Source organism: Pantherophis guttatus, chromosome 11 (assembly GCF_059756535.1).
Source record: "Pantherophis guttatus breed Tessera chromosome 11, ASM5975653v1, whole genome shotgun sequence".
Lineage (NCBI taxonomy): Eukaryota > Metazoa > Chordata > Lepidosauria > Squamata > Colubridae > Pantherophis > Pantherophis guttatus.
The window spans coordinates 207788-228204 of record NC_142073.1 but is presented as its reverse complement, the minus strand read 5'-3'; the positions used below and the strand labels follow the sequence as shown (position 1 = coordinate 228204).

At 50.0% G+C, this 20417-nt stretch overlaps 1 protein-coding gene across 6 annotated transcripts in view; it reads left to right on the top strand.

Annotated features, from left to right (window-relative positions):
* ZFHX3 (zinc finger homeobox 3) overlaps positions 1-20417 on the top strand; it is a 213323-nt gene that overhangs the window by 161683 nt on the left and 31223 nt on the right. For all 6 annotated transcript variants that reach the window (XM_034426724.3, XM_034426727.3, XM_060682437.2 and 3 more), the window contains 3 exons: positions 7679-10332; positions 13035-13531; positions 20004-20235. In XM_034426724.3, coding sequence (XP_034282615.2) covers positions 7722-10332; positions 13035-13531; positions 20004-20235 — 3340 coding nt within the window. In that variant the 5' untranslated portion in view covers positions 7679-7721. The remainder of the gene's footprint in view (positions 1-7678; positions 10333-13034; positions 13532-20003; positions 20236-20417) is intronic.

Below are 20417 nucleotides of genomic sequence, written 5' to 3'. Positions count from 1 at the left end.
ACCAAGATCCAGCCATAGCGGTATTTTATAATCCCATTTGAGTCGATGCTTCTTCCAAACTCTCATCAAAGAGTCCCTAAGTATATGGCTTTTAAATACTTTATCAACTTTGTCATCATAAAATAAGTAAGCATGCCATCCAAATTCAAGATCAAAACTTTCTGCATTCAGTATTCCAGCCTTTTTACTTCCAAACCAATCACTTGTTAAGGTTAAAGCTGCTGCATCATAATATAGCTGCAACTTCTTGATGTATTATTAATTATAATACAGTATTAATAATGATGATGATTATGATGATGATGTTCAGACTGGATCTGGCATTTTTGTCTGCCTGTTGAAGCTTTCCCAGGGACCTAGGATGGGCAGATGTGAATGTTTGATAATGTTACAGATATGACCCACAAGATGTAAATTATTATTATCATTATCTTTATTATTTATTTATTTATTTATTTTTATTTCTATACCACCCTTCTCCTGCGGGACTCAGTGCGGTGTACAGTCGAGATAAAACATTGCATATAAAATTTAAAAACAGTTTAAAAAACAATTAAATAATTTCGGCCCAAGATTTAAAAACAACCCAATTAAAACCGAATTCAATTAAAACTGAAAGGATGGGATCAAGCAAGCCCAGCTAGATGGAATAGGTGTGTTTTCAGGGCCCGACGAAAAGTCCGGCCTGATATCGTGCGTATCTCAGGGGGTAGGTCATTCCAGAGGGCAGATGCTGCCACAGAGAAGGCTCTCCCCCTGGGAGTCGCCAGCTGACACTGTCTGGCCGACGGCACCCTGAGGAGGCCCTCTCTGTGCGAGCGAACCGGTCGGTGGGAGGCTATTGGCGGCAGAAGGCGGTCTCGCAGATACCCCGGCCCTAAGCCATGGAGCGCTTTAAAGGTGGTCACTAACACCTTGAAGCGCACCCGGAAGACCACAGGAAGCCAGTGCAGCTCGCGCAGGAGAGATGTCATATGTGAGCGCCCCGTCGCTCCCATAATCCCCCGCACGGCTGCATTCTGGACTAACTGTAGCCTCCGGGTGCACCCCAAGGGGAGCCCCATGTAGCCCCATTATTATCATTGTCATTATCATGATAATTATTGCAGTACTAGTAGGGCAAACATTAAGAAATACTTACGTTGTTATGGAAATAAAAGGTGCTGAAATACCTGGTCATTTGTCAAATGTTTTCAGCTCCAAAAGTATATCTGTTTCATAGGAGCTCTGGTGGCTCAGCAGACTAATTAACATCCACTTACATCTGCTGCCTGCAATTACTGCAAGTTCAAATCTCACCAGGCTCAAGGTTGACTCAGCCTTCCATCCTTTCTAAGGTAGGTAAAATGAGGACCCAGATTATGGGGGCAATAAGCTGACTTTGTATAAATATACAAAAGTATGAAGGCTATTGCTTAACGCACTGTAAACCGCCCTGAGTCTCTGGAGAAGGGTGGCATAAAAATCAAATTAAAAAAAAAAAATAGAAGACAAGCTTGCATCTTATTGAAGACACTTTTTATTGATTGATTGACAGGCCTTTTGGCCGGCTTCAGCAGTCTTGCAGTTGAGGTGTTCATCAGTGGATGGTTCTGCAGAGCCGGACGGCTGTAGGCTGCAGGAAAGAGAGCAGGATTTCAGGCCTGGCCCAGCAGTGAGGCCCAGGCCATTCTTGGCTGCCCTGTTGAAAACGTGGCAGATCAGCCTTCAGGGCTGCTTCTTCTGGAGCTCTGTGGGATCTCAGTGTCCAGTTTAGGAAGCAGATGCATAGGAATGGATGTAACTGCCTGATGATGTGGAAAGCGGACATTCTGTCTGTATCCACCACGGCTCTTTGGCTTCCTTTTTACAGTTTGGCTACTGTTAGATTTTGAAAGGGCCTTTGATTCACATACATGCCTTTTTTGGGATAATTATTTTGAGCTAATGCCCCCTGTATAAAATTACCCCTTGCCTGAAAATTAAACCACTCACGTTGATATGTATTTTAATAAGGTATGGACAAGTTTGAACATTTTTATACTTTTATCATTTTTGTTTTCTTGTGAACTGCACAGGATCGTTGGCAGTTGGGCAGTGCACAAATTGAATAAAGTAAATAAATCAGTTAGATTTAAACAATTAAACGATGTATAAAATGAAAAAAAAAATGGCTGCCTGTTTAAGAGCCCATTAAGCTAGAGTCCATGGCTTTGTCTCCCAGTTGTGAAATCTGCTGGTTAATTATATGAGGGGGGGGCCCTCACATCGAGTGTGCCGGTCTTGGATGGGAGAGAAACAGGGGCAGGTCCGCTCCCTACCTGCTTTGGGCCAGACCCTGGGACTCGGCGGCTCTTCCTGCCTCCTGCTCTCGCTGCCTGCCTGCTAGTTTTTCTGACGGGGCTCCCAGAGCTGGGAGGCCTCGGATTCCCCGGATGGGTTGATTCCACCATGGACCCATGTCAGACATTCATTGATCCTTCTTTCTTTGCTGCCTTGCCTTTTTCCAGTAAAAAGAGTTTGTTTCATCCAGCCTTTATGAGAAGGGGAGGAATCGTTTTCCACCTGGGCCAAGTGTTGCTCAACTGGATATTTGCTCCTGCCCTGAGGAGCAGATTTCTTCTCCTGCTTTGATCTGGTTCTTGAGGCATCCTTGCTCCATCCTAGCTTGCTTGCGGCTGGGGAATCTCTTTTGTTCAGCTCACATCTGCTGGGTCTGGCCGGAGCTGATTGTTTGTGTGGATGGTTCATCATCAGGGCACTGCACCAAGCACCACCAGTGATGTTACCTAGTTGGGTAATGGAATATCTGCAAGCAAACAAATTCAAAGAGCACCAAGGATGAGTTACTTTTATTCGCTTCTATTAGAATAACAGAATAATAGAGTTGGAAGGGACCTTGGAGGTCTTCTAGTCCAACCCCCTGCTTAGGCAGGAAACCCTATCTCATTTCAGACAAATGGTTATCCAGTATCTTCTTAAAAACTTCCAGCGTTGGAGCATTCACAACTTCTGGAGGCAAGTTGTTCCACTGATTAATTGTTCTGACTGTCAGGAAATTTCTTCTTAATTCTAAGTTGCTTCTCTCCTTGATTAGTTTCCATCCATTGCTTGTTATCCTACCCTCAGGTGCTTTGGAGAATAGCTGGATTCCCTCTTCTTTGTGGCAGCCCCTGAGATATTGGAACACTGCTATCATGTCTCCTCTAGTCCTTCTTTTCATTAAACTAGACATACCCAGTTCCTGCAACTGTTCGTCATATGTTTTAGCCTCCAGTCCCCTAATCATCTTTGTTGCTCTTCTCTGCACTCTTTCTAGAGTCCCCACATCTTTTTTACATCATGGCGACCAAAACTGGACGCAGTAGTCCAAGTGTGACCTTACCAAGGCATTATAAAGTGGTATTAATACTTCACCTGATCTTGATTCCCTCTGTTTATGTAGCCTAGAACTGTGTTGGCCTTTTTGGCAGCTGCAGCACACTGCTGGCTCATATTTAAATGGTTGTCCACTAGGACTCCAAGATCCCTCTCACAGTCACCACTATTGAGCAAGGTACCACATATAGTGTACCTGTGCATTTTGTTTTTCTTTCTTAGAGCAGACATGTGGAACACATGGCCCATGGGCTGAATCTGGGCCGCGATAAGCCCAGAGTTGTCCCATGGGGCTATCCTGGAGACAGGGACCGGCCCTTGCCATCCTGGCCATGCCCCCCCTAACCCTAACCTTGCCCCCTCAAGGGCAAACAAAATCCTGATACGGCCCACAATGGGATCAAGTTTGACACCCCTGCATCCAACTGCCCAGCAGGGATCCAAGTTCAAGCCTTCCTGGGAGAGGGCTGTCCACCGCTCTCTACTTCTGTGGAGTGGAATTGATTGTTACCTTATCAAGAGGAAACTGAGGCTCATAAATTTTGCAACACCCCGGCCTCACCTGCCTTCCAGTAATTTAATCCATTGTTTTGTGCCTGGCCAAAAGAAGTCTGGATCCTCTTTCCAGTCTTCGTGGTCAAGGCTAGGCATACCTGGCTTCCTCAGTCTTGCTTTTAGGGCTTTGTTTTAGTTTTCCAACTATCCTTATTGCTGTTATTTGAGCCCAGCTTTACGTTCACATCCAGAAGTGGTACCAGAAGTAGAAGCTGAGTCTGAAGGAATCAGAATAGAATGGAACAATTACTTCCTATGATTTCATGTTTTATTCATGACACAGCCTAAAATTGTATCTCCCGCTAGATCATACTTACCTCAGATGTGAGCCTATTGAATTGATCCCATGTACTTTTGCTAGTCATCCCAAATTCCTGCTGATGGAAAATGTGCCACCTTGGGTTCTTGATTGGTGTCCCTGGTCACAGGAATTTGCCACAACTTGTGCCTTTTCTTGATTCTTCTTTCCAGCTTTTCAAACAACACAATTCTGATTTTTTCCATTCTCCAAGCAGCCTAGTTCCTTTCTAAAAGGTGCCAGGAACCAGGGGAATAACTGCACCGTGCAGTTGCCATGCTTGAGTCCATGGTTCCAAATGTTAACAAGCTAGTGGTCAGAGTGGGTATGTTCTGTTGTTTTGGATTGGGGGGAGGGGAGACAGAAATGAATTAACTGCCCAGGTACCACAGTCATCCGGGTCTCCACAAGGCTTCCCGCTTTCCCTGTACATGAATATCGTATTGGTTATTTATCTAGGCTGGTGGTCGCCTCAAGGTTGAGGGATTTACATTACTCTGGAAGATTTCTTGGCTTATTTGCATTTTTTATCAGTTCGGTAGATGGTAGGTATACCATTTATGAATTACTTCATGTGTTAGTAGGCGGAGCTCCATTCGTACTGCTTCCCAAGCAGCCTGCTAATTCTGTCTTCTGGAACAAAATGGATTGGTTTAGTGCTGGATTTGAGGATCAGTTGATCTCCTTGACCAAAGAGAGAAGCATGTTGGTTTGGAGAAACTGGGAAGGTTGGGGCAGGGAAAGATGGAGTTGTCCTTTCTCTTAAAACCTGGCTTTGCTCCTTTTTTTGGATGTCAAGATCAGGCGATGGCCCACAGTGCCTCCTGTAGCAGAGCCTCCGTTGTTCATGGCATGATGGGAGCTAACCTTTTTTCTACCTGCCAGAGATGGTTCAGGCTGGGTTGATCAGCTTGGCTTGGGTTGATTTCCTTCCTTGACCATTCAGCTAGTCTGGATTGCAGAACCTTCCAGCGTTATTGGCTTCTTCTGTTTGAAGAAGAATTTGGTGCAGCAGCAGGATTCCTCTTGAAGGAAGCCCCTTGACCATTTAGTTGTGAGGTGTTCCTGGCTAAAGGACTCAGGACAGTTGGCTGAGCAACCAGGGCCAGCAGTTGGAGATCTACTGGAAAGAAAGTTGTTCACCGATTGCAAATCTGTAAGCATTGAAAATAAAGACAAAATTGGCCTCAGTCAATTGCAAAAGGCAGCTTTACTTAGAACAACTTAGAACAACGATATCTTTAATGCTATTAAACCACAATACTGCCTATCCCAGGTCCTTTGGAATGATTTGATAGGCAGAGAAAAATGCCAAATCCAGTCTAATAATCTGTGCAATCATATATATCATATAATATATAAAACTATATATATATATGTATATTATAGAGTGTTTTTCTGTCTACTCCAATATGGGAGGGAGCATACTGCTTCCTTTTCGCCTTTCAATCCAGGAGCTCTCAAACAACAGTCGCATTCACGACAAACTATTTCATACCAAATTTATATTTGCTGATATATAAAAATTGAAATTACTGGTTTTAATTTTAATGTTGGTTTGGACCAAATTGATTTTTAAAATGTATGTATGTATTTATTAATCATATTTTTATTTTTAGTTTTATACTTTGTATTTTTTATTGCAATCTGCCTTGAGTTTTGAAATAAACAGAAAGGCAGGGTATAAATTCAACACTAAAAGAGTGAATCTGCTCGGCCTTGGCGCTGCCCTTGATTCTCTCTTGGCTCCTGTTCTGGGCATGGCTGGAAATGGCCGTTCAGCTCTCATCCAGGAGCCTCCCAGAGAACTGGAGCGCTCCGAGCAGAAGGGCCTTGTTGCAGGAGCACCATGGGGTGTGTGTGTGTGCGTGTGTGTGTGTGGCACTTTGGGATAAGGGGGCGCTGCCAAGCAGGGGCTGGGCAGAAGGCTGGGGGGTTCCCAGTCTCGGTGCTCTCTAACTGAACATCATTGATTTTACGGGAAACATGTTTACAGACAGTGAGCTGATCGACCTGCCTCCTTGAATAAGAGCTACCTTTCCTTAACGACTGCAGGGGAGGAGTGGGGGATGCCTGGAACAATGCATGGGATCTGGAGTCCAGGGCCGGGGCTTGGTCGAGAGGCCGGATACCCTTGGCATAATCCTGGGTGCAGGCCAAGTGTGTGTGTGTGCTGGCAGAGTGTGGCTCCTGTGGTGACTGAAGGGCTTTGCCTGGCCCTGGCGGAGCAGGGAGGGTGGCCAGAGAGCCCCAATTAATTGGGAAGCATTTTCCGGCTTGCCTGGCCTGGCGTGGCCTGGCCTGCAGGGGAGATCGGCCTGTCTGTCGATAAACAAGTCCCCAGTGCAGCATCAAAGCTGCAGCCCTTTATCAATCGCGGCCTCCTCTTCCCGCTTGTTCCTGTAACTTACCAAGCATTTATGACATTGATTTTGCAATCAGGCGGTTAACCCCCTCCCCTGCCTCCTCCTCCGCCCTGCCAGCCCCCTTGTCCAGCCTGTCAGTCAGGCATCTGTGGCCTCGGCTGTGCCGGGAAGCAGCCTTGGGCCCTCTGGCTTCACATCTCGAATTGGTCAGTCGCACCTAGATGAAAAGCGTGTGTGTCTACAGATAGGCTGTGTGTGTACACAGATATACACACAGAAGCACTATAGAGAAGTAGCAAAAATGTAAGTTAAAAGCCATTGAAGAAAAAGCCCTCAAACCCATTAAGTAGCTCTCAGAGTGAGAGGGGCCATTGTTCCCATTCCCCCGCCCCCCACTGTCTTTGCGTCCAGCCGGACATCCACCCTCCTGCTGCCGAGGATAGCTTCCCTGCTCCCTTGGCCCTAGTGGGAAATGCAAGACAAGATGGGTTAGTGGGTGGCCCTCGCCCCACTTCCCCTGGCTGCCTCTTGCAGACTCATGGCTGTTGAGCTGGCCTCCTCACCTCTCCAGCTGGACCAGGCCCTCCTGTGGACCTAATGGGGCCTGAGAGTTTAGGATGAGGGGCAGGGCTGGTCCTGGGAGGCTTTACCTGTCCTGCAGAGCTCAAATTGGAGTGGGTAGCTCCTGCTTGGATCTCTGCATGGCTGAAGGTGCCTGAGAATGGACTCAATAGGCATTATGGGGCTAGTCAGGGCTGTGGATTTCAGAAGAGCCTTTTAGACACACACACCTTTGGTATGAGAAAGAGGAAACTCTTGCTGGATGAGAGAATCACTGAATGGATGGTCTCCCAACCATCAGCTTAGAGACATTCTTGATTTAGCCCTTGAGAGACTCTGAAGGAGAGTGGGGGGCTTCTTGCAGGAAATGGAGACTGCCCGCTTCCTTCTGTGCCTCCTTTTCTGGCTCCCTGGTGAACTGCCAAGAGCTGGCAGTGGGGGCAGGCGAGTTGTTTTTGGGGGCAAGATGGGCTGGGTACGTGGAGTGGCCAGGCCTGGCTGACAAGCTTCTTTCTTTGTCTCTCCCCCTGCCCACTTTTAGGACCCGGCCGTGCCAGGAGCGATGAATACTGGCTGCAGGGCTGATGATGGAAGGCTGTGATTTGCCGGTCATCCTGGGCAAGGACCTTGGGGGTGCTGGGCCTCAGCACCAACAGTGGACTGAGTTTGGCAGTGCTCCCCACCTCCCCACTGCACCCGATGACACAGAATCCACCGCAGCAGGCCAGCTAGGCAATGAGAGGGCTTCCTTCTGTGAGCGCTCGCCAGGAAGTGCAGCAGCCTCTGCTTGCAGCCCTGAGCCCAACAGCAAGGAGGTCAGCTGTAACGACTTCACAGCCTCATTTGCCAGTTTACAGACCTACATGGAGCCCCCCTGTCCCAGTGCCCATCATCTGCTCCCCCCGCAAGAGGACTGCGGGAGCGACACTGGCGAGGAGGAGGAGGAGGAGGAGGAGGAGGAGGAGGAGGAGGAGGAGAGTGATATCGAGAATCTGACCGGAGAGATTGTCTACCAACCAGACGGCTCAGCATACATTGTAGAAAGCCTCAGTCAGCTGAGCCAAGGCGGTGGGGGGCTCCCGCCCCTGCTGGCAAACTCTGCTCTTGTCAAGTCAGGGGAGTCTGCTGCAGCCGTACCCCAAGTCTATCCGCAGATCATCAACACTTTCCACATCGCCTCCTCCTTTGGGAAGTGGTTTGAGGGCTCCGATGAGGCCTTTCCCAGCACCTCTGGCCTGGTGGGGGTCAGCCCTGTCCTGCACAGCTTCCGTGTCTTTGATGTGCGCCACAGAAGCAACAGGGATTACCTGAACAGCGATGGTTCTGCCAAAAGTTCCTGCATATCCAAAGATGTTCCCAACAATGTGGACATGTCCAAATTTGATAGCTTTGTACTCTACGGGAAGAGGAAGCCCATCCTGATGTGTTTCTTGTGCAAGCTCTCCTTCGGCTTTGTCCGCTCGTTTGTGACCCACGCAGTACATGATCATCGGCTAACTCTGAGCGAGGAGGAGCGGAAAATTCTTAGCAATAAGAACATCTCCGCAATCATCCAAGGGATAGGCAAAGACAAGGAGCCCCTTGTAAGCTTTCTGGAACCAAAAAACAAAAACTTTTCACACCCTTTAGTTTCCGCAACTGACCTCATAAGCCCTGGACACAGTTTCTATGGCAAATTCAGTGGGATTCACGTGGAAGGGGAGGGGGGCTCCCAGATTGGGGTTGCCAGTGCAAGCGACCAGCCCCAGACAGAAGACCTCTTAGCCCCGGGGGGCCTCTTAAACCTGGGGGGGCTGACGAGCTCAGCTCTGAAGACCCCAATTACCTCAATTCCCCTGGCTGCCCCCACTTCCAGCCCTTCTGCCTCCTCCGAAGAGAAAGGCCCACGGAGGGCCGGCAGTGATGTGCAGGGCAGCCTCTTGGCGAAGGCAGAATTGGCTGGGGAGGAGGAGGAGGAGGTGAAGGAGGAGGAGGAGGAAGGAGCTGGTGGGGGTGGCAAAGGGCTGTTTCCACACAGACTGGAGCAGGATCCGGAGGAGAAACTTCCTGCCACTGCTGAGCCAGGGTTGGCGGCAAGCAGTGACAGCAGCCTGAAGGATCTTGCTCTCTCAAACCAAAGCATATCTCCCTTAATGCCTAACGTGCTTCAGGCGGTGTCAAGGGGCTTGGCTTCTTCTACTTCTCCTTCTGCTTCTTCTTTTGTTTTTGATGGTACAAACAGGAGGAGTTGTTTGAGCTTTAATAGTGAGGGCAGCCAGAGGCTGGACATGAGTGAGGAAAGTGCCAACAGAGACGATGCCCCGGGTCCAGAACCAAGTGAGAGCCTCGAAGGGGAGGACGGGCTCTGCGCCTCCCACCACCAGCACGGAGGACCCCTCTGTGAGCTGGGGGGTGAGGAGTGCCCCTTGGGGGGAGGGGTGGAGTGCCCCAAGTGTGACACCGTCCTGGGGTCCTCGCGCTCCCTGGGGGGCCACATGACCATGATGCACTCGCGCAACTCCTGCAAGACCCTCAAGTGCCCCAAGTGCAACTGGCACTATAAGTACCAGCAGACGCTGGAGGCCCACATGAAGGAAAAGCACCCTGAGCCAGGAGGGACCTGCACCTTCTGCCAGTCAGGGCAGCTGCACCCTCGGCTCGCCCGGGGCGAGAGCTATACCTGCGGCTACAAGCCTTTCCGCTGCGAGGTCTGTAACTACTCAACCACGACCAAAGGCAACCTCAGCATCCACATGCAGTCAGACAAGCATCTCAACAACATGCAGAACCTGCAGAATGGCAGCGGAGAGCAAGGCTTCAGCCATGCTGCGGGGGCCGTGGCTGTGACCACGGCAGCCACCACCAGTATTGGTAGTGGCTGTGGGGTCCCCTCCCCCACCAAACCAAAAAGTAAACCTACCTGGCGATGTGAGGTGTGTGACTATGAGACCAATGTCGCCAGGAACCTCCGTATCCACATGACCAGCGAGAAGCACATGCACAACATGGTGCTGCTCCAGCAGAACATGAGCCAGGTGCAGCCCAGCCGCCACCTGGGCCTGGGCAGCCTGCCCGCCGAAGCTGAGCTCTACCAGTACTACCTGGCCCAGAACCTGAAGATGGACAACAGCCCAGCCTCCGAGGCACAGTTCCTGACAGGCAGCAATTTCCAGGTGGAGCCCACCAACACCATGGCCTCAGTGGCCCCATCCCTAGGTGAGATGTCCAGGTGTTTTTTGGTGTAATGGGAGTGGAAGGGGCCGACTTTCTGTCCAGCCCTCCTAGCAGCACCTGCCCTCAGTAGGAAGTGGCCTGCGTGGGCACGGGATGGTGACAAGGCCCCTCTGCTCCTCAGTTCCCCTCCAGTCTGGGGTAGCAGGCGTGCTTGAAGGCTGCTGGGGTTAGGGGAGAAGGAGAGATGGGGCTTCCTCTGCATGCAGTCTCTTACCGTAAGCCAAAAGCACAAGACCCTTCTAAGTTTGTGCCATTAGAGGTCTTGATGAGAGGGGTGAGGGTCTTCTGGAAATCCAGAAAGGCAATGGACCCGCTGCACCTGATTGCCAAGTTCACCTGGCTTCATTTCTTAGTGCTTAGTGCCAGCATCCACTCGGTCACCCTTTTGGCCAGCCGAGCCTTCCCTGCTGTGGCAGGGGGGAGGCAGACTTGCTCGGCCTGGACTTTTCAGGCTGGTTGGCCCTCCAGAATCGGAGAGGGGGGAAGTTCTGCTGTGGCTCGAGAGTGGAGGGAGCAGCAGCAGCTCTTCTGCAGGTTTAAGAGGGTGGGCTTCTCCCATGTATAACGGCCAGTTCCTTCGCAGGAAAACATTATTGCCAATGCCTGCATTTTAATATTGTAAATAAGAGTGATGACTGGTCATGGGAAGGCTGGAGATCCAGCTTGAGATGCACTTGCTTCAAGCGCTTTCGGTAGGTTTGAGTGAAAGAGTTCCCCTAATTAAAGAGCTTGTCAGAGTTCTTTATTTTCATTGCTAGAAATAAGTGCCCATTTGTCATTGTGCATGTGGCAAGGACTTTCGTAGAAACTTTTAGATTAAGAGATTTTGCTGCTTCAGAAGAGACCGAGTGTCCCTTGAAGGACCCAGTGGTGTCATTTTCCTATGCAAATTGTGTTGTACCACAGATGGCGTCTCCTGTGGACATGCAGTTCTGAAATCTGGGCTGTGACGATGAAGCTGCTCAGGCCATGGGGAGAACCTCCCCACTTGCTTTCCCCCCTCCTCTCTGGAGAACAGGCTGGCTAGGGATGTGGGAGAGCCCGGGGGTGCCCAGGGCTCTCTCATCGCATTGGCCCAATTCCAGTTTGGGAAAGGGGTTTCATGTAGGTATCCAGATTAAAGCTGCAGCAGCAGCAGCCACCCAAGTGCTCTTGACCCCTTTCCTTGGGGATGTGCTCTGCCCTCAAATTGCTCTTAGCCAAAGTTTTTCACCTAATGTTCAGCCGCAACTTGTCTCCCTGTGATTTAAGACTACCCTTCCCTGCTTTTGCAGTGGGGTGGAAGGAGCTGATGTCTCTTTAGAGTTTGGTGAATGTTGCTATGTCCACTCGGGCACTTTCTCCTATGGCTGAGCACACCCAGTTCCTCACTTCTTGCTCTAGAAATTCGTCCTAAGTGTCCTCATTGCCCTTCTTGAAATTGTTTGAATTTCTCTGCTGGTGCCTAGAACTGGACCCAGCACTCAAGTGGGTTCTGACCAGTGGATGGTAGCAGACCTATTTCCCACAATTGGGGAATTACCAGTGGTGAAATCCTACCGGTTCACACTGGTTCGGGTGAACTGGTAGTGATAAAAACTACCAGTTCAGAGAACCGGTAGTAAAAAAAAAGCTACCGGTTGTATTTCCGACAATCAACTGTGCCGCGCAATTTATATTCACTGGAAAGCAGGAAATCCTGCTTTTTAGCAAATCTAAATAGCACGGCACAGCTGTTCCCCCCTTGTTGTTCTACTTACCTTGTTAAGTGTCCTTTTTCTGTGCAAAGTGCGCATTTGGCACACACCGTGCATGCGCACGCAGCGTTCATTTGATGCACACTGCACATGCGCACGCATGCAGCGTGCATTTGGCATGCACTGTGCATGCACGAGCAGCGAATTGGTGGCAAACCGCAGAGGATTTCACCACTGGGAATTATGGTTCTAATTTATACAGTATCAAGAGGATGGATGCCCTGATACCTGTCCAAAAAGCAATGAGAATACATCTGAGGAACAAAATTGCAAAGTGCTTCATCATGTGTTTAATCTACTATGATATTTGTTAGATGGGAATAGAATAAAAACCAAAACAGAAACTATATAGTAAACAAATTAGACTTGAAGAGATGTGGGGATGTTAGCATGATCACACAGAACAAAACAGCAGGCATCCTGTACTGTGTGGCAGGCTTTTGTGGGCCACGGCCATAGGAGATGCTGAATAGCCCCCTGGGGTGGAATGCTATCAAGCCACCCAGGGCCAAGAGGAACACAAGAAGAGATGGTGACACTTTGCTGCTACCTTAATTAGTCTGAAAGTGCTATGCAGCTCCTTGGTATTTTTGAAATGACTTGAGCTATTCTGATTTCACGTTTATTTGTGCCCTTTGGAAACTCTATCACCCTGTCCCAATTAGAGTGAAGGCAGCATGGTCTCGGCTCCTGAGCCCAAGCCTTAGCCCACCCTTCAGTCTCATGGAATAGAGAGCCTGCTGCCCAACAAAGTTCTGGGTGCGTGGGGCAGGCGTGCGTTTCATGAGCTCGTGGGTTACATTGTGGTGGGGGAGGCACGTGGGGGCTACCCAGTCACGCTCCAGCTGGGCCAGGCTCCTGGACTCGAGCCGAGAGCCCAGGGTCCCCTGGAAGTGGGCAGTTGGCCAGGGGAGTCTCTCTGATTGCCGTTCTTCTCTTTCTGCACAGTGGGGGGAGAGATCCCTCTGGACCCACGGCTCGGGGGAGGGCAGCTGGTGTCCGAGGAGCTCATGAACCTGGGGGAGATCTTTGCCCAGACCAGCGACCCTTCACTGAAGCTGTTCCAGTGTGCCGTGTGCAACAAGTTCACCACTGACACCTTGGACCTTCTGGGGCTGCACCTGAATGCGGAACGGGCCCTGCCCGAGGAGGAGTGGAAGGGGGCCATGGGGGAGGCCTACCAGTGCCGGCTGTGCCATTACAGCACACAGCTCAAGGCCAACTTTCAGCTGCACTGCAAGACTGAGAAGCACCTGCAGAAGTACCAGCTGGTGGCGCACATCAGGGAGGGCGGAAAGGCCAACGAGTGGCGCCTCAAGTGCGTGGCGATTGGGAACCCGGTGCACTTGAAGTGCAACGCCTGTGATTATTACACCAACAGCCTGGAGAAGCTGCGCCTTCACACCGGCAATTCCAGGCACGAGGCTAGCCTGAAGCTGTACAAGGTGAGGCGGCAGGGGGGCCATGGGACAGGTGCTCCTGGGGGTGGGCTTCAACCCAGCAGGCACCACTCCTCGCCCGCGCCTGCTGAGGCCCTTGGTGCCCCCAAGGCCGATTAGGGCCATTGGAGGGCAACCCTCTCCCTCATCCGCTGGGTCTGGCTGCAGTTTCCTCTGCCCCCCCCGCCCCCCCACCTACAACCCTTTCACTGGTATGGCAGAATTGCTCCAGACGTTTGTATTGATTTTCCCTGGACTCAGAGCTTCACCTTTTTCTCTAATCATCCCGTAATGGCTTTAGTATGAACAATCGGGCACCACCTGCGATAAATCTAAGCGGCAGCTTTGCTCCCCAGACACCTCGTCTTCCGAGCTTTGGCCTGCTGCACTCCTGGTTTCCAGCCTTCCCTGCTCTCCTCCCTTCCCCTCCAGAGGCTGGCTCTGGCTCTGGCTCTGGCTCTGGCTCTGGAGCTCAGCCCCCATACCCGGCCCCAGAGGCAGGCTAGCTGCTGAAAGCCAAGCTGGGCATCTCTGATCTCTGAGGAGGATGGGCCTGCGTGTATCCTTCTGGGAAGCCAGAGTGAGGAGTTTCCAGCAGCCCCTCGTTTGTGTCGCCAGAGGTTGCACCTGCTGGTGCATTTCTGCATCTCGATGTGAGCAAGGAGGTGGCTCTGGATGCAACTCCCCCTTTTGTTGCTGTGGGGAGGCCCTGCCGGGCCCTGCCTGCCTGTGGTATGGGTAGCAGCAGACTGGCCTGGTGTGGGACCTGTGGGTTCATTGGCCCCAGCTCCAGCCCCATCCCTGCTCTCCTTAGCGGAGGCTCTCGGGACGTTCCTCTCCTCCGGCTAACCTGATTCCTTTGCCTGGCACTTGCTTAATCAGTTTAACGTGCAGCTAACTGGATGTAATCAAGTTCTCGCCTCTTGGAGGGAGAAAATCCTCCAGACGTTGGCCGGGTGAGAGAGCACCAGGCCACCCCCTGTCACTCTCCTTTCTTCCTGCTACTCCTTAGCTTCCATATACCACGTAGACGGGGCCCACTATGAAACACAATGCGCGCCATCCCGCCTGCAATGGCCGGCAATGCTCCAGAAAGGTCCAGTGTAAGGAGAACAGCCCTGGGAGCCCCCCCCCCCCCGGACCACTGCTTCTAGCATCATTCTCCCTAGCAGAAAAAGGGGTGGGAGGCCTTTCTGGGGGGGGGGGGCTCCTGGCTGGAGTGGACTCTTGACTCCTTTCCCAAGAAAGCTGGGTCAGTTTGCCTTGCTTTGGCCTTGGGGCCTTTTGTAAATTAGTTTAGTTATTCCACACTAAGACAATAAAAGTATAGACACAAAGTATTAATGATGTGTAAGCGCTTGAGGTACTCTGGCAGTGGCATTGGTGGGGCTTCAGCTGGTTTAGGCAGCAGAATAAAGTTTGTGCCAATCTTCCATGATCTGCCAGATTCATTAGTTGGGTAACTTGTGCCCTCTCAGTGAAAGGATTTGCTTTTTGCTTCCTCAATGGCTCCCAAAACAGAAGGGGGATTCCCCCCATCGAGAGGGTGCGTGTTTTGCAACTCATGAATCCAGCAGGGTCTCTTGTGTGTGTTGTCCATATCACACTAGTTGAGCAGCCAGCGTGGATCTTGGTCTGGAGAAGAGGCTCTCTTTTCAGGCCCTGTCTCTGCCCCCCCCTCCGCCCCCCCCGCTGGCCTGCCCCTCCTCCATCTGAAAGAGGGGGGACCTTGCCCCACCACCTGTCCCTGTTCTGTCAGTTTGTGGGAAGTCAAGATTTTCAGTGGTGTTTATCCAAACTTGTGGCTGTCCTCCACTCCCTGCGTAGTTCACCTCAGGCTTTTGAATAGAAATTGACCAGCTACCAATAGCACATTTTTTTAAAGAAGCAAGCAGCACTGTAGGAGAAAGGCCGCTGATCATTCCTACAAAAGGAAACGTTAAAGCACCTGAATGAAATCCAGGTTGCTACAAGGCAGGTCCTGGGAGAGGAGCCCTCCCTCGGTCTCTTGGGACTGAGCTGCTTCTTCAGACACCCCTGGCCGGCTTACCTTCCTAATGGATTACATGGGTTGATAATTCTTATTTCAGGCAAAGAATTCAGCTGCACACAACCAGCTGGTAACACTGACAAAATAATTGCTATATCGAGATAAGTCTCCTTGAAGGAGAGTTGTCCATCTTTAAAAGAAGAGAATATAAGTAACTTGCGGTTCAGCTGTAGAATCCAATGTGCTCTCTGAGCTTGATTGTTTGCTTGCAGACATTTTACTACCCAACTAGGTAACGACATCAGTGTGAGTGAGTGTGAGGTATGTTTATACACAATAACTTGCTATTCCAGTTTTGGTGGAGATGTGGTTTTCTTTTTGGTGATTCCTTGATTCCTTGATTAGGGAATTGTTTTCTGTATGATTATTTATCTGATGTTCATCCCCATTTATCTGGACATTGGCTGCTGGAAAGGATGTGTTTTGCTCTTTTTGTTTGCTTTTCTTAGGTTTTTTTATTGTCCCTTTTGAATGGTGTATCACTGGCAGGGCAAGCTACTGTAGATAAATAGGGACCAAATCCCGCATTCATTCATACTGCTGATGTTATCTAGTTGGGTAATGAAATGTCTGCAAGCAAACAACCAAGCTGAGAGAACATCAAGGGCTCCACAGCTGTCCATCTCTTCCTGAGCGGCTTCTCCTTCATGTGTTTACGTATGTGTGTGGACTTTCTCAGGCTGAAGTTCTGGAACCCAGGGTGAGAGTAGCTCTTGTTTCCTGTGGGATGAGTAGATTTCTTCATGTTGACCTATTTGGGCTTCGATGCCTACAGAAGAGGGGTGAAGGGGCCTGGTGGCTCAGCAGACTGATAGCATTGTGATTAACCCAGCTGTCTGCAATTACTGCAAGTTCAAATCTCACCAGGCTCAAGGTTGACTCAGCCTTCCATCCTTTCTAAGGTAGGTAAATTGAGGACCCAATTTGTGGGGGCAATAAGCTGACTTTGTATAAATATACAAAAGTATGAAGGCTATTGCTTAACGCATTGTAAGCCGCCCTGAGTCTCCAGAGAAGGGCGGCATATAAATCAAATTTAAAAAAAAAAATGCTACCGGTTCGCTCCGGTTCGGGAAAACCGGTAGTGATAAAATCCTGCTTTCTAGCGAAGCTAAATCACGCGGCACAGCTGTTCCCCCCCCTGTTCTATTTACCTAATGAAGTCTTCTTTTTCTGTGTGAAGCGTGCTTTTGGTGCACAACGCGCATGTGCAGGCAGTGAACCAGTGGCGATCTGAGGAGGATTTCACCACTGCTACAGAAGTTGCAGTAACCAACAGTCTGGACCCCAGTGGTCTTGCTTTCTTGGGGCCCTGAGCAAAAGGCTTGGTTTTTATGGCTTGTTTGATGAGAGGCACTTGAACCTCAAGGAGCTCCTTGACATGTGCTCAAAACTTCCCTAAATTGGAATAAGCTTGAGCCACTCATTATGAATATCTAAGAGAGAAATTCTGTTAGTAAGAGAGAGAGAGAATGAATGAGAATGTACAGAGGAAGCAGATGTGAATTGCTAAGTATTGAAATGATTTGGCGCCATAGCCATGAAAGACGGCTGGGTGACTTTGTGCCAGTCTCTCTGTCTCAGCCCAACTCACCTCACCAGGTTGTTGTTGTTGTTGTTTGCCACCTTGAGTTATTTATTAAAATTATAAAGCTGGAATATACATTAAATATATAAAAATGGGGCCATGGGGTAATCATTGTTGTTTGAATGTCTGAAGCCAACTCACAGAAGCTGAGCATGGATGAGCTACATCTGGCAAGCCACCCTGTTGAAAGAATGATCGTTTTATAATTTTTAGGACGAGGTGTTATGGTTTCATAAATCAATCAAAGCAAGAATTCTCAGGCAGATTTTTCCAGTTGCATTTTAATGGCTACAGTCAAAGGGCCAAATTCTGAAGGGCTGATTTGAGGAGCTGAGGAGGACATGAGAGGAGGGCAGATGTTACAGCTGTCAGGTCTCCTGTCCCTTGGAATGACCCATGCAGAGCCTTGCCCAAGGCCCTCCAGCCTGCCTCAGTTGGGCCTTCCCTCTGTCCCTGGAGAGGGTCTTTACCGCCCTCGGCATTTGCCTACAGGGCAGCCTCGTTAAGCGTTGATCTGCTTAGCTGGCTGGCTGAAGCTGACTCTTGCCTCCCTGGGGGCCGTAGCCCCTCCTCATTAAGCTGGTTGGGGCTATTGATTGGGCATTTGTGTTTGGAAGAGTCTTACTTACTCCATGCATTATCTTGACAGATTGATCAGACCTGATTGAGAACCTCTTAAAGGAACGAACAGCTATAATGGGAAAGTTGGACTCTGTCATCCGTTAGGGTGATTCTGGAGCGAGAGGAACAAGGCTGACATCTTGGAGCAATTGTATTTACAATTAACATGGCTGAAAACGATTGCCTCTATTGATCCCCCCTTCCTGCAATTACAGCCCCATTGTTTACATTCCAGCACTTCAGTTATAAAAAGGAAATTCAATAATTATTGCATTATTTAAAGTTAAAGTGCCACAGAGTTTGCTGGCTGTGCTTGCTGCTTGATTTAACATTCAGTAAAATCTATGCTGAGCTTTCCATCTTGAGGCTGAGCAATGTGGGCTTTTAATGAGGCTTGGAAGGCGGAGCAAAATTCCACCAGCTAGTTATCCATGGGGAATGGGAGCGGGATTCGAATCCAGCTCTGATGACTGCAAGAGTTGGAGAAAACCATGGGGAAAAAAGTGACTGGCACTGATCTGGGAGGGGCCTGTTATTTGGGGGCAGGGGCTTCCCTGTGAGTACCTTGGCACGCTGCCACCCTCCTGTCCCACCTGGGAGCAAGGGAGAAGAGGGAGCTCTTCCTTGCTACTGCACCAGTTGGGTGTGGAAGAAATCTAAACTTTTGTGAAATCGATCAACCACCACCTGTAGCAAATGTGCCACCCTGCCTGGCCAGCTTCTGTCCTCTGTCTCTCCTTTTAAGGTGCTGCTTGTTTGAGAATCAAGGCGGCAGAGGCTGCTCTGCCTCTGGGCTCCAGGTGAAGCCGCCTGCTTGTAGGTTCTCTGCTGTCTCCTGAGCCACCTAGGCTGGCACAAGACCCTTGGATGGTGGGAAGAGCAAAGGTCCCAAAGACACCAATCTGACCTACGGCAGAAAATCCCTCTTCTGGGCAGTAAAAGTGTGGCCTCTTTCATGATAACCGCTGCCCCTTTCCTCTGACCCATGGTAGGGATGACCCTGCCTTAGGAGAGTTGGGAGCAACTAGTGTTTCCTTCTTTGCCCTTCCGGACACGGTGGGCTGTCATTGCAGGTGATTCAGATGCTGTGCAGAGAGGTTGTCCTGCCCCAGGCGGCAGCCTCTCTCCAATAAATGGGATGGTTTGAGGCGGGGTTGCAGAAACATAATGCAGATCAAATGGGACTTTGATCCAGCTCAAAAAGTGAAGGGATCCAGATTTGACATTCTATGTGTGAAACCCCCCCCCCCCACACACACACTTAGAAACCTCTGACCAGAAGCTTCTCTGATACGGCCCTCCAGATTAAAGGAAGTGATCAGCCTGTCCTGTCAGAGTTTGTTTGGAGTTTTCTAATGACCTGCAGCAGGCATAAAATAGATTCTTTTTTGGGGGGGGGGGGCGGAATTCTTTTATAACAATAAATCCATTTTAGTGGTTTCCAGATACAGTTCAGTTCCAAAGAGCAGGGATGCTGTCTTCTAGTGGAGAATTGTTGATTTCCTTTTTTTACTTGCTCATTTCCCCAAAAGGGTAGCCTACATAATTTTGGGTATGGTGTGTGTACATAGATTACCCAAAACTACTATTTAATGACAACCAGCCTGCTTCAGTAGTTGACGGAGAGGGAGGCCAGCGGTTGACTGGAGGACGGGCCAAGGCGCCCGGCCTGGCGACACCAAGCGGCTCCTCAGCAGAGCTTCTGTCGAGCCGCACTTTGTGCCATCATCAGAGGCCGGGCGCTGTGCCAAAAAGGGGAGCAGCAAAGAAGCGGGACTTTCTCCCGCCTTCTCCTCCTCCGTCGCTGCCCTGTTTCCTTCCTTTGCTCTTGTGTCTCAAGAGTCTGATCCAGAGGCAAAACGGCTGCTTTCAAAGTGGGTGGACTGGAAACCAACCAGGTTCTTCCCTAGGAACCGGTTGCTTTGTTAGATGAATGAAATAATTCTGGTCCACAGACTCCCTTGTCTCAATCCGATAGTTATTAGACAGCAGCTACCGAAGACTCATATGCCTAGGTAAGTATGAACATGGATGAGTCTGGAAGCAAATATCTCTTGAAAGCAGAAGCCTTCCGTTCTTCCCAAGATACCCTTGCAGTGCCAAGAGGGGGAAAGGGGCACTTGGGCTTTGGCCCTGTTCAGATTCAGATTCCAGAGGGAACTCAGTTGTTCCTCTGCTTCTCACCTGGGCCTGGGTTTGTTCTGTGCTTCTCTCTGCAGCACCTTCAGAACCATGAGAGCGGACTGGAAGGGGAAAGCTGTTTTTACCACTGTGTCCTTTGCAACTACTCCACCAAGGCCAAACTCAATCTTATTCAGCATGTACGTTCCATGAAGCACCAGCGAACCGAAAGTTTGCGCAAGTTGAAGCGCTTGCAGAAGAGCCTTCCTGAGAAAGAGGAGGACCTGGGCCAAATCTTCACCATCCAGCACTGCCCAGCTACTGACACTGGTGAGTGGCCTTCTTGACCAGCAGGTTGTAGTCCTGCTCCCATTGCTTGTGTGGTAGGATTCCAGGGCATGCATGTTTTTCCTAGGCAAGGAGCTGAACACTGAGTGTGGACGATACTGCTTAGATTTCTGATCTGTCCAGAGCAAAGGGATGTTTCCAGTGCTGCTGGGGCCTGGCCTGGT